The sequence below is a fragment of the Saccopteryx bilineata genome, chromosome 1, assembly GCF_036850765.1.
Source record: "Saccopteryx bilineata isolate mSacBil1 chromosome 1, mSacBil1_pri_phased_curated, whole genome shotgun sequence".
Lineage (NCBI taxonomy): Eukaryota > Metazoa > Chordata > Mammalia > Chiroptera > Emballonuridae > Saccopteryx > Saccopteryx bilineata.
This window is the reverse complement of record NC_089490.1, coordinates 156,853,142-156,868,112: the sequence shown is the minus strand read 5'-3', so window position 1 is coordinate 156,868,112 and position 14,971 is coordinate 156,853,142. Positions and strand designations below refer to the sequence as shown.

The 14,971-nt window shown below is 52.5% G+C and overlaps 1 protein-coding gene and 1 pseudogene across 2 annotated transcripts; one reads left to right on the top strand and one right to left on the bottom strand.

Moving 5' to 3' along the window:
• Positions 1-594: 594 nt before the first annotated feature.
• MBD3 (methyl-CpG binding domain protein 3) lies at positions 595-14,409 on the bottom strand. Of its 2 annotated transcripts, none has more exons than XM_066277225.1 (6): positions 14,109-14,409; positions 7,170-7,329; positions 6,459-6,596; positions 3,762-3,852; positions 3,211-3,388; positions 595-1,516 (listed from the first exon to the last, which is right to left on the bottom strand). In XM_066277225.1, the coding sequence occupies exons 1-6, from the start codon at positions 14,216-14,218 to the stop codon at positions 1,321-1,323; spliced, it is 873 nt and encodes a 290-aa protein (XP_066133322.1). In that variant the 5' UTR covers positions 14,219-14,409; the 3' UTR covers positions 595-1,320. The 2 variants fall into 2 exon arrangements, with proteins under 2 accessions (XP_066133322.1, XP_066133330.1); XM_066277233.1 differs by having other exon boundaries at positions 14,205-14,404.
• Positions 4,657-6,304, top strand: LOC136320213 (small ribosomal subunit protein uS5-like; annotated as a pseudogene).
• Positions 14,410-14,971: the final 562 nt, after the last annotated feature.

Genomic DNA, 14,971 nt, shown 5'->3' with positions numbered 1-14,971 from the left:
GCAACCTCCCCCCACCCCATGGCTCTGAGGGGCTCCCACATCACCCCTCACCCCTGCTGCACATACCCACATATAGCCTGACTGCCCAGTGTATTCAGCCAAATAACCAAGCAACCAGGGTTCTTGCCAACAGTCACAGGCAGGCGGGTGGTTAAGGAAGAGCAGGCACAATGTGGCACACCTCTCCCAAGGAACTAAAGCTACAGAGGATGGATAAAGGATTTTCTGATGACCTCTGCCCTCAGTGCCTCTGGAGGCTACTGTTCTGAGAATGGCTCTTAGAAATAATTAGTCATGAAACATACCTTTGGATAGGAACAGAGCCTGGACCCTAGTGGGAGCTCCAGCCAGGCTACATGAGAGCCCACAGCCCAAATGCTAGGTGTTAACTGTTTATAATACAGGCAGAGACTGAGGCACACAGATCTAACCTACTGTGCTCCTAGCTGTGAGCAGTCTTCCTCAGTCGCAAGCATCTGACCCTTCGGCAGGGCATGCCAGGCCACAGACAGCAAGGTTTTCAGATGTGAAGTCCAGCTTTCACATTTATGTGCAGCAAACACAAAAAGGAAAGCAGTTAAGGGATATCCAGCCTAGTTTGTACCACTGATTTATTGAAAGGAAACATCTGGGTTGTGCTGCTTGCTTTCCGACACGCTCTGAGCATCATGGCTTGGCCCGGCTGGGGGGGGCTCTCGGGGAACTGCCCCTCAACGCCTTCAGGGAGGGCTGTCAGGTTAGCCTGGAGGATTGTCCCTCACAGTCAAGATCAGGAGGCAAGGCTGTTTCAAGAACCTTTCTCTGACCCCCATGGGAACCATGCAGGCTGCCAAAGGGCAGCTATCCTGTCTGAGAAGCTCAGGGTGGCAACAGTGAGTCCAGAGGCACAGCAGTATCCAGGAGCCATGACCCAGAGAGGCAGCCCCCTGCAGGTAGGGCCCAAGAACGACCAGCACTTCTGGAAGCCTGTCCCTTTAAAGAGCAAATGTGGGGAGACATCCTCCAGTCATGACCCCAGGTCACCCAGTGACCTAGGGGAGTGGACATACCTAGGAAGGGAGGGGGGCTGCCTTCCCCCACAGCCTGGTCCCAGTAAGGCAGAGGCTGAGTCTGTAGGTGCTCCACACACAGGCAGGGTTCAGGCAGGGCCTGGAAAGACAGGGAGGGCCAGGCCACCCTAGACTTTTCCAGGGAGACAAAAGTTCTCCCAGCACAGTCTACATCCGGCGTGGAACAGGTCCCAAGGACTCCTGGACTGTCTCTCCCCTCTGTGGTCACTACCAAGCACATGCTGTGGCTTGGGGTCCACCTACACCCGCTCTATACGTGCTCCATTTCCTGGTCTTGTTCAGGCTCCTCTTCCTCATCCTCCTCATCCTCCACCTCCTCTTCAGTGCCTGGCTTGTCTAGTGGCACCTCACCATCCCGGGCCAACTCCTCCACGTGGGCCAGCATGTCAGCCATCAGTGCCTCCTCCAGCCGCTTGCGGACCTGCTGCACCAGCTCCTCCTGCTTCCTGGGGACACACGGAGTGCTGGCAAGACATGTCCCTGACTTTGGAAGACCAGGGTGCAAGGCCAGGAGAGTGGGACATGCAGACATATGTGGGCCAGTGATTTTGGGTACCTGAGGGTCCTCTAGCCCTGACCTGTGGCTCACACTCTTTTCTCAAGTAAGCAGATCTGACAGCCTTCCTGATAGTGCACTCAAATTCTGGGGGGGACTGAGCCATGAGGGCTCAAAGTGCTCTGACACCTGTCTACTGACTTCTCCACTCTCTTGCCACCACCTGGCAGGCACTACCCCAAATCAGTTCCAGTCTGCCTGGCTCTTCTGGTCTAACATACATATGTGAGTTCTTTTTCTATCACTTGAGTGGAGTTTGCAAATAGAAAAAAAGACCTTTGAGTGCCCAGTCCACCATCTAGCTAGAGAGTCACTCATCCTGTGGATGACAAGGTTTGCAGACAGAGAACTCTAGGTGGGGAATGGCTTTGTTTTTCGGCTTGATACCATGGCAAAGAGAGCGGCGACAGACTGGTCTGCTTGCCTATCTGCCTCCCCTTGCTGTGGTTTGTAAGATCCTCCCTGTCTTGAGTTTTGCATCTTCACTGTAATGTGAATCCAACATTTGTGTCTGTCACCGGGTCTAGTAAATGTTGGCCCAGTCCTCGTCCTGTGGGTGGGAAGCCCTTTCTCTCCTTCCTACTGTGTCTTCTCAGCACTGCTGACTACTCATCCCCTCTCCAAACAGGACCAAATCTACTGCCTCACTTTATGCTCCCGAGTTTTTCATTGTGACTTCTATTTGTAGTTTTGCTTAGCTTTAAAAATCCTTAGTTTTTTTCAGAGTTGTGTTCTTCGCTTATACTTTCAATTCCCTCTTTTGCCATTTCCCTTGGGCACACTCTCTGACAATGGGGAATTGGGGGTGGTGTCTTAGTTCTGTGTCCTCCCTTGTATCGGGCACAGGGGCTTCTTACTCATACTGATGAAGCTTTTGAATCCAACTGCCAAGACAGGAGGCCCATATAACCACAACCCGACCCTATATACCACTCATGCCATACCTGCTCTAGTTTCCAGTCCCTTCTGTGTTCCTAATTTCTTTTGATCTCAGCTGTACAGACATTTTGAAGTTTAAAGGATGCATGTTTATCCTTTCAGTACTTGTAGAGGATTCCTGCCTGGTGCCAGTTCAAACCACCTCTTTACTGGGTTTTTCCAGAAGGTTCCATCAAATGGATGTTTCCTGCCCCACATCTACCTGCACCTGGGCACCACCAACTCAGGCCCAGCACTTAAGCCCCAGGATGTGTCCATTTCACCTCTCACCCAGTACTTCCTATTCCTGTCGTGTGTCCACTTCTTGCCATTCTCTAGAGCAGGCATCCCCAAACTACGGCCCGCAGGCCGCAATGCGGCCCCCTGAGGCCATTTATCCAGCCCCCACTGCACTTCTGGAAGGGGCATCTCTTTCAGTGGTGGCCAGTGAGAGGACCACTGTATTTGGCAGCCCTCCAATGGTCTGAGGGACAGTGAACTGGCCCCCTGTGTAAAAAGTTTGGAGACCCCTGCCTAGAGCCTCCTCCTCTGTGCCACAGAGAGTGTACTCCACCCCTCAGCAGGACCCTCAAAGGCCTCAGACCCAAGAGTTCAAAGACACACTGGCCATGAGTGACAGAGAGGGCCGGGTGGGAGGGCAACTACCTGATGTCCTCGTCAGTCACCATGAAGGCCTTGCAGAGGGGCTGGGCTGTGTTGAGCCATACCCCAGGGTTCTTCTCCACAGCAGCTGAGAGCTGCCCAGTGATGGGCATGGTGCTGGTGTGCAGGGCGCTGGCAATGGCTGAGAGCAAGGTCTCATCTGTGCAGCCAGGTCCCACACCTGCAAGGGTGCAGGAAGAGCACTCACCACCAGGCACTGACCTTTGTCCCTCAGCCTTGGATGCTGCTCTCAACCCCCCCTTATGGGCAGGCAGTTCTCACATGAGAAAAGGAGCTCTACGTGCTCAGGGATGGGTAGTTGGGTTCATGGTGCAGAAGCAAAATTGGAGCCCAAGTCTTTCCAGGACTCCCCTGCTGGCTCAGCCTCCCTACCCACTTCACCCCAAGCTGTGTTCCGCTCTGGGCAGCTATCTCTTGGACCAGGAACCAGGTGCCTGCCCCTCTGGTCAAAGGCTTGGAGGGGTCCTTCCTTATTCCTGCAGGCCTGGCCACCCTCTTAACTTCCCCCTGCCCGTCCTGGGGACTAGGGTTACCTTGCAGGCCCTTGGGGAGATCCATGGTCTTCACAAGCTCCTCCGCAATATCAAAGGCATTCAGGCCACTCAGCTTCTTCTCCCAGAAGAGCTACCACCGGACAGACAGACATGAGGCCGATGGGATAGCAAGGCACCCCCACGCACAGGTGAACTACACCAGTCCAGATGATGGCTGAAGCCCATCCACATGTAGTATGGTGGTCTCAGTGTGACCTCTGACCTCTACCCTGGCTGGGGCTGCTGGAACCCAGCTTGGGAAATGAGGGTGCCATGGCCTCAGTGTTCCTGCCCTAGACCCAGTGGGGTCCACACCCAGGCTCGTCCTCCTAGGGCAGAGAAACGCCAACTCTGGCTTTCAGCTTGATGAAGACCCAGAATGTCAGATGTGCTGTCAATAATTACAGATTATGGTTCCCAGAGGACTGTCCTGCACACCTTCACTATACAGTGTGTGGGCGTTTGTAAATACGTAACACATGGGTAATTTCTTAGTTTTGAAAAGGTTATTAAAGCCATATATGTATGATATTATTTAAAACAACCCTCTACAAAACTTAACTACATATTCAGGAAAACAGTGGCCAGAAAACACTGTTAAATGCCATAGCATCTGTCTGTGTGGTGAGCAGGGCCAGGATGGGGCTCTGCTCCCCACAGAACTAAGTTCTGGGGTGACTGTTCCTGACCTGCACCTGGGCTAAGGGACCCACAGTTGTAGGCCCTGAAGAATGCACCAAGCTTCTTCTCCAAGGAAACACCAAATAGCAGATGTTGCCAGTGCTGTGGAAGGGCCCAGAGGCCCCAAGGATCCTGAAATGGGAGGCCACCAGGAATCTGGGGCTGAAGTCAAGGCTGGGGTCAGGATTAAGGTCGGCACTGAGGCCACACCAAACTGGGCCAACTGTCCAAGGACATGAAGATCAAGTCCCTGGAGAAGCTGTATTCATCTCTTCACCCTGCCCATCAAAAAATCTGAGATCATTGACTTTTTCCTGGGGGCATTTCTCAAGGATGAGGTTTTTTATGTTTTTTTTGTGTGTTTATTTTTTTTAAGAGAGGCATGGAACCTGACCTGTGGTGGCGCAGTGGATAAAGCATCGACCTGGAAATGCTGGGGTCACCAGTTCGAAACCCTGGGCTTGCCTGGTTAAGGCACATATGGGAGTTGATGCTTCCAGCTCCTCCCCCCCTTCTGTCTCTCTCTTCTCTGTCTCTCTCTCTCCCTCTCTCTCTCCTCTCTAAAATGAATAAATAAAATAAAAATCTGGCTTTAAAAAAAAAAAGAAAAAGAGAAGCATGGAGAGAGACAGACAGGAACACTGAGCTGCTCCTGTATGTGCCCTGACTGGGGGTTGAACCAGCAACGTCTGTGCTTCAGGACGATGCTCCAACTAACTGAACTATCTGGTCAGAGCTTAATTTTTTTTTTTTTATTTATTCATCGATTTAGAGAGACAGAGAGAGGAAGGGAGAGACTGGGAGGGGAAAGTGAAGCATTAGTTTGTTGTTCCACTCAGTCGTGCATTCTTTGGTTACTTCCCATGTGTGCCCTGACTGGGGATTGAACTTGCAACCTTGTCATTTTGGGATGAAACCCTTAACCAACTGAGTTAGCTGGCCAGAGCCCTCAAAGATAAGGTTTTGAAAATTATGTCCATGCAAAAGCACATACACACTGGCCAGAGGACCCAGTTCAAGACATTTGTTGTCACTGGGTACTACAATGGATAAGTGCTCTAAGGAACTAGCCACTGCCATCTTGAGGTTATCATCCTGGCCAAGCTCTCTATTATCCCTGTAGAGTGAGGCTAGTGGGAGAACAAGACTGGCAAGCTTCACCTGTCCCTAGCCAGGTGACTGGACACTGTGACTCTGTGCTGGTGTACCTCATCCCCACCCTCAGGGGCACTGGCATTGTCTCAGCTCCTGTGCCCAAGAAGCTGCTGCTGATGGCCAGTATTGACAACTGGTATACCTTGGCCAGGTGTTACAATGCCACCCTGGGCAACTTTGCCAAGGTCACCTTTGATGCCATCTCTAAGACCTATAGCTGTCTCTCCCCCGACCTATGGAAAGAGACTGTGTTCACCAAGTCTATCCGGAATTCACTGATCATCTTGTAAAGACCCACACTAGAGTGTCTGTGCAGAGGACCCAGGCTCCAGCTGTGGCCACCACATAATTTTATATAAGAAAAATAAATTGAATTAAGCCTGTTTAAAAAAAGAAATAGAGCCTGACCAGGTGGTGGCACAGAAGAGTGTCGGACTGGGATACAGAGGGCCCAGGTTTAAAACCCTGAGGTCGCCAGCTTGAGCGAGGGCCCATCAGGCTTGAACACGGGGTCACTGGCTTGAGTGTGGGATCAGAGACATGACCCCAAGGTCACTAGCTTGCGCCCAAAGGTCGCTGGCTTGAGCAAGGGGTCACTCGCTCTGCTGTAGCCCACTGGTCAAGGCACATATGAGAAAGCAATCAATGAACAACTAAGGAGCTATAACGAAGAACTGATGTTTCTCATCTCTCCCTTCCTGTCTGTCTGTCCCTCGCTGTCTGTCTCTCTGTCACAAAACAAAACAAAAAGGAGAGAGAGAAAGGGAGAGGGAGAGAGAGAGAGAGACAGAGAGAGAGGACTTACCATGGAGAGAACTGAGGGTTCAGACTGGGCCTGACTTGGCCCAGGTGTGTGCTCACCTGCCGGGGCTGTTCCACAGCCTTCTGGGGGTCACTCTTCACCTTGTTGCTGGGGTGGTTGGTGATCTTGGTCACCGGCTGCTTAAAAATGGATGCTGTCTGCCTGACAGGGAGGGCTGTATTCAGGTCAGGTTTGCCCTGTGGAGACAGGCACACTGGCACCCAGACTCGCAGGACCTGACTCCCTGTTCCCCAGTCACTAACATACCCTGTGGCACTCAGGGACCCAGAGGCCACACTGCGCCTGCCCATTTGCTGCCTTCAGTGGGGCTCTGGACACACACCGGCCCCATCATGGCCTCCTGTGCCTCTTTGTCTGTGAAGCATTGGCCTGGGGCTGTCCCAGGCTGTCCTGTGGCCCAGGCAGGGACAGTTTTTAAAGTTAAAGTTTTTCTGTACATGCATCCATCAGAGACTGAGGAACACACAGCATCACTGGGTGACCATGTGGATTACCAGCTGTTAACGATGCTGTGCTGGGAGGGAAAGTGTGACAGGCATCAGAGGCAGCTGGGGACCTCTCAAGGGACAGAATGACAAACGGTATCTTGTTTCTGTTTTGATGTGGCCTTCAAAATTCCTCAGCAAATCGTTACAACTTCAACATCAGTAAATTGGATTATAGTATCAGCTCCCCTCCACTATAGTGGGTCTGAAGTGGTGACCCCCAACTCCAAATGTGACTGGATGGAGTGGGGCAGGGCAGCTCACCTTGACCTGGTTGGAGGAATCATACCGCACCCGCTGCCGGCTCTTGTTCATCTTGCTCATCAGCATCTTGCCCGTCCGGAAGTCGAAGGCCCCCAGGTCCATGGAGCCGCCCAGGTAACGTGCCAGCTGCGGCTTGCTGCGGAACTTCTTCCCGCTTGGGCTGCGGACAGAGAGGAGTCAGTGGCTGTGGGACGCACTGGACCACCCTGCACCCTCAACACCAGGCCCATAGTAGATGCCACGGTCTAGAGCAGGGATGAATGCCTGGACCTACAGAGGGATGGGGCCTCTAGTTCGAGGAGCCTGGCTACCACTTCCAGAACATTCCAGAAACAGAAGTAGGCCATGTTCTTGAGAACAGATCCAATAATAGCAGATATCTGAAGGACAAGACCTAACAGCAATCTCCTTCTGGAGGTTACAACATTGGGACTGGGGTCTCCTAGGGAGCAGGGTGGTAAAATCTCATGCTAAGATTTGAGGCCAGAACCCCAAACAACTGCTCAGGTGTGACCTGTCAGGAGCACTGGGAAGCAGGAGCCAGGGAGACCTGGCTATGAAGGTCTGCAACCTGCTCAGCTCCTAGGACACGAACCCATCGCAGAGGCACTGTGCAGTGCAGTCAACATAACCTTGCTGGAAATGACCAGCACAGAACCCAGCATGCAGTAACAGTACTGTCATAAACTCACGCAGCCACTTTGTAAACAGTCCGGCAGCTCTTCAAAGGATCAAACAGCAATTTTAACACCCCCCCTCCGCCCCGCAGGGTACTTCCTTGAGAAATGAAAACATACATCCATGCAAAAACTTACACCCAAATATTCATAGCAGCAGGATTCACAATATGCATACGTGGAAACAACCTGGATATCTACCAGCTAACAAACAGATAAACACAACATGACCCATCTACACAATGGAATATTCCTCAGCCATGAAAAGGAGAGCACTGATGCTTGCTACAACGTGGCGCCTAAATGAGAGAAGCCAGACACAAAAGGCCACAGAGTGTATGATTTCATTTATATGAAATGTCCAGAATACACAAATTCACAAGTAAAGGAAGTGGATTTATGGGTGCCAGGGGCTGGGGAGGAGGATGGAGGGATAACTGCTGATGAGCATGGGGAAACCTCTGGGATAAGTCCCTAATTTGAGAAAGCATGCTTGCCACCTCCTGTCCTGCTCCAGATGTCCTGGTACACAGCAGATGAAGGACAATCGATGGCTGAGTGGGACCTGTTCCAGCCAAAAGGAAACCCACTTCTGCAGTGCCATGTAGCCAATACTACATTCAGTTAAGGCAGCCTTGCTGGGACCTCTTACTAGGCAAGGTCATTGTAGGAACTTACGCCTTTCCCTTGACTCAACCATGTCCACTAGGACACGGTGCCCCAATAGAGTGAGCAACAGCCTCATATTCTGAGGCCACAAGGGCTCTTCTGGAAGATTTACCTTTCTATTATGCTCTGTGCTGGCTATTATTCACGTGCCCAGGGCAGCAGAAAGGCAAAGGGAAGGGACCCTCACAAAACACCAACATTTCCTTGCCTCCAGGCACCCCACCTGTTGCTGTTCTTTTTATTTTTTAAGATCTTATTTATTTTTAGAGAGAGAGAGAGAAAAGGAAGGAGCAGGAATGATCAACTCCCATATGTGCCTTGACCAGGCAAGCCCAGGGTTTTGAACTGGTGACCTCAGCGTTCCAGGTTGACATTTTATCCACTGCACCACCATAGGTCAGGCTTGCTGTTCTTTTTTTTTTTTTTTTTGTATTTTTCTGAAGCTGGAAACGGGGAGAGACAGTCAGACTCCCGCATGTGCCCTACCGGGATCCACCCGGCACGCCCACCAGGGACGACACTCTGCCCCTCCGGAGCGTCGCTGTTGCGACCAGAGCCACTCTAGCACCTGGGGCAGAGGCCAAGAAGCCATCCCCAATGCCCGGGCCATCTTTGCTCCAATGGAGCCTCAGCTGCGGGAGGGGAAGAGAGAGACAGAGAGGAAGGAGAGGGGGAGGGGTGGAGAAGCAGACAGGCGCTTCTCCTGTGTGCCCTGGCCGGAAATCGAACCCTGGACTTCTGCACGCCAGGCCGACGCTCTACCACTGAGCCAACCGGCCAGGGCCTGTTCTATCTTTAAAAATAAACGAGGGCCCTGGCTGGGTGTCTCAATGAAAAGTGTCATCTTGGCGCATGGAGGTCGTGGGTTTGATCCCCGTTCAGGACACTTACAAAAAGCAATCGATGAGTACACAGCTAAATGGAATGAGTTGATGCTTCTATCAGTGGAAATGTTAGAAAATGAATGAGAATGGAAAAGAAAACACAATGCAGATTAGCGGTTGCTTAGGCTGGGGGACAAGGACATAGGTCAGTGATAGTTGGAAGAGTTTGGGATTCTTTTGGGGGCTGTCTTAAAATTGACTGTGGTGATGGCTGTGTATATCTGTGTATATGCCAAAACTCAATTGTACACTTCAAATGGGTGAGTAGTATAGTATATGCACTGTATCTCAATAAAGTGTTAAGAAAAAGTGCCAGGGGGTCAGGGAGGGAATGGGTAGTGGCACTAATGGACACAGGGCTTCATTTTGGGGTGATGAGCATGTTTCAGAACTACAGTGGTGATGGCTGCACAATGTTGTGAAATGTACTAAAAACTGCCACATTGTAAGCTTTTAAAGGGTAAATTGTATGGAATGTGTAACTGTTATCTCAATTTTGTGTGTGTGTCTGTGACAGAGACAGAGAGAGGGACAGACAGGAAGGGAGAGTGATGAGAAGTATCAATTCTTTGTTGCTGCACCTTAGTTGTTCATTGCTTTCTCATATGTGCCTTGACCGGGAAGGCTACAGCAGACAGAGTGACTCCTTGCTCAAGCCAGCAACCTTGGGCTCAAGCTGGTGAGCTTTGTTCTAACCAGATGAGCCTGCGCTCAAGCTCGTGACCTCGGGGTTTGAAACCTGGGTCCTCCGAGTCCCAATCCGACGCTCTATCCACTGCACCACTGCCTGGTCAGGCTGTTATCTCAATTAAAAAAATTTTTTTTTATTGATTTTAGTGAGAGAGGAAGGGAGATAGAGTGAAAGGAACATCGATCTGTTCCTGTAAGTGCCCTGACGGGATCAAACCGGCAAACTGTGCTTTAGGAGGATGCTAACCAATTGAGCTACCTGACCAGGGCAATTATCTCAATTTTTTATTTATTGATTTTTTTTTTTTTTTAGAGAGAGAGGAGTGAGAGAGAGAGAAGGGGGAGGAGCATGAAGCATCAACTCCCATATATGCCTTGACCAGGTAAGCCCAAGGTTTCGAACCGGCGACCTCAGTGTTCCAGGTCGACGCTTTATCCCACTGCGCCACCACAGGTCAGGCCTATCTCAATTTTTAAAACAAGTTTTGCTGATCTATACTGACAGAAGACACCCCTGATATTTATTTAGTGAATGAGAAAACAAATGAGCACCATGGATCTTCTCTGGAGGCAGGCCTACTAGGGAGCACAGCTGGTTGTGCCGTAGGGATGAGAGCCAGTGCCCAGCATGGAGCCTGGGGGCCCACAGAGATGCAAGATAACAGACACTTGCCTCCGACCTTGTCTTTCCCCACAGCTCTGCTTCTCATCAGTAGACAGGGTTGCTGTTCTACTTTTCCTAAGTTTATTTCTACCTTTTTTTTTTTTTTTTCCAGAGACAGAGTCAGAAAGAGAGATAGATAGGGACAGACAGACAGGAACGGAGAGAGATGAGAAGCATCAATCATCAGTTTTTCGTTGCGACACCTTAGTTGTTCATTGATTGCTTTCTCATGTGCCTTGACTACAGGCCTTCAGCAGACCGAGTAACCCCTTGCTTGAGCCAGCGACCTTGGGTCCAAGCTGATAAGCTTTGCTCAAACCAGATGAACCCACGCTCAAGCTGGCAACCTCGGGGTCTCGAACCTGGGTCCTCTGCATCCCAGTCCAACGCTCTATTCACTGTGCCACCGCCTGGTCAGGCAGTTTATTTCTACTTTTAAAATGAAATCTTTTGGGAAAAATCATCTCTATGCTACACACCCTGAAGTTCGTTAGGGTACCAACTTTCTCCAAATCCTCAATTTCCTGCTTGGATGGAAAATGTCAAACAGTGAGACTTATTTCACAAAGAAAACATGCAGCTGAATGACCTTCCCACCAGGAAAGAAAAGTATATCCACAGAATCAGCTAGAATAGACGTTTTGGTCATAAGGGTGTGGCTATTAATATGGCAACAGAAGATAATTCTTTGAGATATTGAGACCTTCTATAACACTTCCATTGAGGAGATGCCACTCAATGTTGCTGACCTCATCTGAAAAGGCCTGGCCTGCTACCTCACCCCAGCTAGGGTTCAGTCTTGGGGAGGTTGAAGAAGAGCAAGAGTGGGAAGGGAAAGGAGTTATGAGATGGACATCTTGTCATTTTTTTTCTCTGAATGTCACTTTTTGTGGCAAAGGAAAAAAAACCCATGCACACAGTTGAGACCAGATGCTCAAACTATCCCCTCTCCAAGTCCCAGCAGATTCTGAGTGAAGCTCAGGAAAACCAAGATGGAGGGGCAGGTAAGTGAGCCCTAGGGGACGATCTCTAAGGTCATTCCACCTCTCTTGCAGTGCAATTATTCAAAGAACACACTTGCTCCCTCCCAAGAATTCAAGGCCTGCATATACCTAGGGGCAGGACTAGAACCCAGAGCCAGGTCTGTTTGACTTCTCAGCCCCCAATGCATTAAGAGAATTCAGGAAAATCTATCCATGCTCCTGCCCAGTCACGTAGCTCAGAAGGGGGCTCCGAGTGGTGATGGGGCCAGGAACCCATATTCCAGGAAAACATCACAGCTTCACATCACATGCCCCTACACCTCCCACCACTGGGAGAAAGCAGGACACCTGATGAGTATCTGGTGGGTCACTCAGGCCAGAGACCTGAGAATGGAGCTGGACCCTGCACCTTCTCCTCTCCCATCTCAGGCCCTCACCTTTTCAGTGTAGCCATGGGAAACCTGATGTCACATCTGTACAGACCCACGCTTGGGGCTGAGACCTCAGAGTGGGGTCCCATTCAGCTGAGGCCCTGACAGGCTCCTAGGCAGGTGGAGACAAGAAGGTACTCCAGCTACTCTGGCCTTGATTCAGCTCCTGAACTGCACACTGCTCTCTCAGGGAACTCAGCACAGGATCCTGCAGCTCCCACTGCATGGACTGCTCATCCCAGCTATACTGTTAGGGCTCAGTTCAGTGTCACCACCTCAGAGAGGCTCTCCTGATCTGCCCCAGCCTCAGTCAAGCACCCCTACTACCAGCCCTAACAGATCCCTGTACTTCTCAATATATGTCACCACCAGAAACCTAGGAGTAACAGGGTGTGGGCTGGTACCTCAGCTATCACCCAGGAGGGGATAGCTGGGGTCTTACTCAGCTGAATGGCCAGGACCCAGCAGTGCCAGACACCCAGCAGATGCTGCAGAGATGTTTGTTAAAGTAACAAAAGATTGAAGGCAGTGAGACCTGCCTCAGCCCTTGGGTCCAAAAGCTAGCACACAAGCATCTTTGGAATTAAATGAGGCATGCTGTTACTAATTTGAGGCCTCCCCACTGACCTAGGCCAGAACTAAAAGGATTTATGTTTTCTAAATATTCTGTGAGGTAGTAATGTCAAGGTAGATGGTAGTGAACAGGAATGCACGTGTCCCTAAGAAACACCATTTGCAGTGCCACTATATAAACGAGTAAGTTAACGGCTCCAGCCAATTCCTGTACACATTTGGAGGCCAACAGTTTCACTCCCTATTGCTGCCCTGCACTCTGGAAACCAGAACTTGAGCTTGTCCTGGACCAGTCACTATCCCTTCCTTCCCTGCTCACTTCCCTCCTTCTCCCAAAACGAGCCTAGGAAAGACCTAGGGAAGGGGTAGAAGTGGCCGAGTACTGGAGAATGGACCATTGGTTTTTACTGCTTCTCTTTGGCCTCACCCAGACAGTTTCTGGGCTCACAACCCGGCAGCTCACACACCCCACCCCACCCCTGCAGCTGCTGGCACTGAACACGAGGCAGGTGGCCTGCCGCTCTTTCAACCAGGAATCTGAAGCAAAGGGGAGGGAACTGTCAATGCTGGCTCAAAAACAAAAGCATCCTCTACCAGTCAGGGATAAAAAAAGGGGGAGAAGGCAAATAGCAGGTGGCCCACGGTCTGGGGCTGGGCTGTGAGCCTCCCACTAATTCTTTGTTCCACTGAGAAGGTTCGGGTCAATTTGGCCACATCTCCTATGCCAAGCGCAGCCCAACCCCTCTTTCCAATTTGGGGAGAGGGAACTCTGAAAGACTCAGATCACCAATAACATCAACACAAGAGGCTGGACTCTGTGTGAGCGGGGTTCACAAAGTCTCATGTCCCGCATCACTGGAGAACAAGACCTGAGGGGATGGCACTCTCGGAACATGACCAAAGATGGGGAAGGGCGGCCCTTCAAAAACACGCAGCCCTGGGAAGGGCCCAGGAACCTGCATTCCTACATACGCCTCTCGGGCCCATCAGTGAAAACCTAGCCCAGCCCCCACCCCTGCCTGCCTCCCAGCGGCGTCTGACCTGCGCCGGGCGCCCCTCGGCCCGCCAGCAGGTTTGCCACTGCCGCCAAAGAAAAGGCCGCTGCTACAACGCCCGGGGCCGATCCGCGGGCCATGCGGCCGCGCTGGGAACGCACGCGCACTGCGCCGAGGATTGGGACGGGGGAGGGGGGGGGCGTGCGCGGGCACGCACGCGCATGGACCCGGGCCTCCGCCGCGAGCCGGTACGCAGGCACGTACGACGCACGCGCGAGGCCCAGGCCTCAGCCCGGGTCGGGGTGCCCAAGCCGCCGCAGAGACCGCTGGGAGGCGCTCGTTGGGGCCCTGCCCGGCCGGCACGTTCATTCACCTATAGTAAAAGACATCCCTGTGGCCGGCCGACAGCCCCGACCTTCTGGGCACTTCTTCCCTCTCCCAGCCCTGCGGGAGCGCCGGGCACTCCCACCTCTTCCGCTCCATCGCGCCCGGCTCCTCGGCCCGCCGCTGCCGCCGCCGCCCGGACCCCCGGCCTCCGCCGCCGCCTCAGCTGCCTCCGCTGCTGCCGCCACTTAACCGTGGCTGTTCCGGCCCGCAGGCCCCCACCCTCCAGCCCCAGCCGGGCGCGCGCCGGCTTTGCCGCCCTTTCAGCCCCCTCCCCGCGCTCGCCAGCCCCCGCTCGGGGGGCCCGCTCCGCCCACCCACCCGCGCGCGCGGGCCCGCGTGCTGCGCAAGCGCTGTGCAGGCCCCGCCCCGTGGCGACAGCGCCAATCAGCACGCGGACAGGGAGCCGGGAGTAGGGCTGCACGAGGCTTGGACGCTCCGCGCATGCGTCTTATAGTCTTATTGCTGCCTGTCCATGGTGGGGGTTGTCTTTCTCCTTCGCATATTACCACGTCCCAGCCTGAATTCGGTGATGCTTGTCCAGTACCAGACTTCTGTCCCACTGCCTTCCCTACTCCCCCATCCCTACTCCCGGGTTTACAGCGTCCAGAGTCTTCACTGGCGTCCACAGCGGGGCCATTGCCATGACCACCCCCCAACATACCCGTCCCAACCTACGCTTTTCTGACACCTTCTCACACACCTTAGTCCAGCCACCATCTGTCGCCATAGGGTTCCAGGACCTTCCTATGGAACCACTCGCCCTCCTTTGGTCCCCCTCCCGTTATAACCCTTCCCAGCCAGAGGGTCCAGGTGGCGCAGCCCACTCAGTCCCTCTCCTATCTTCACTGT

Excerpts from the sequence above, each read along its gene's own strand:
- MBD3 (XM_066277225.1), bottom strand. The coding sequence starts at position 14,218 with ATGGAGCGGAAGAGGTGGGAGTGCCCGGCGCTCCCGCAGGGCTGGGAG. Across the intron at positions 7,330-14,108 it reads AGGGATGTCTTTTACTATAG|CCCAAGCGGGAAGAAGTTCC; the intron begins GTGAATGAACGT and ends CTCTGTCCGCAG. Across the intron at positions 1,517-3,210 it reads GTGACTGACGAGGACATCAG|GAAGCAGGAGGAGCTGGTGC; the intron begins GTAGTTGCCCTC and ends GTGTGTCCCCAG.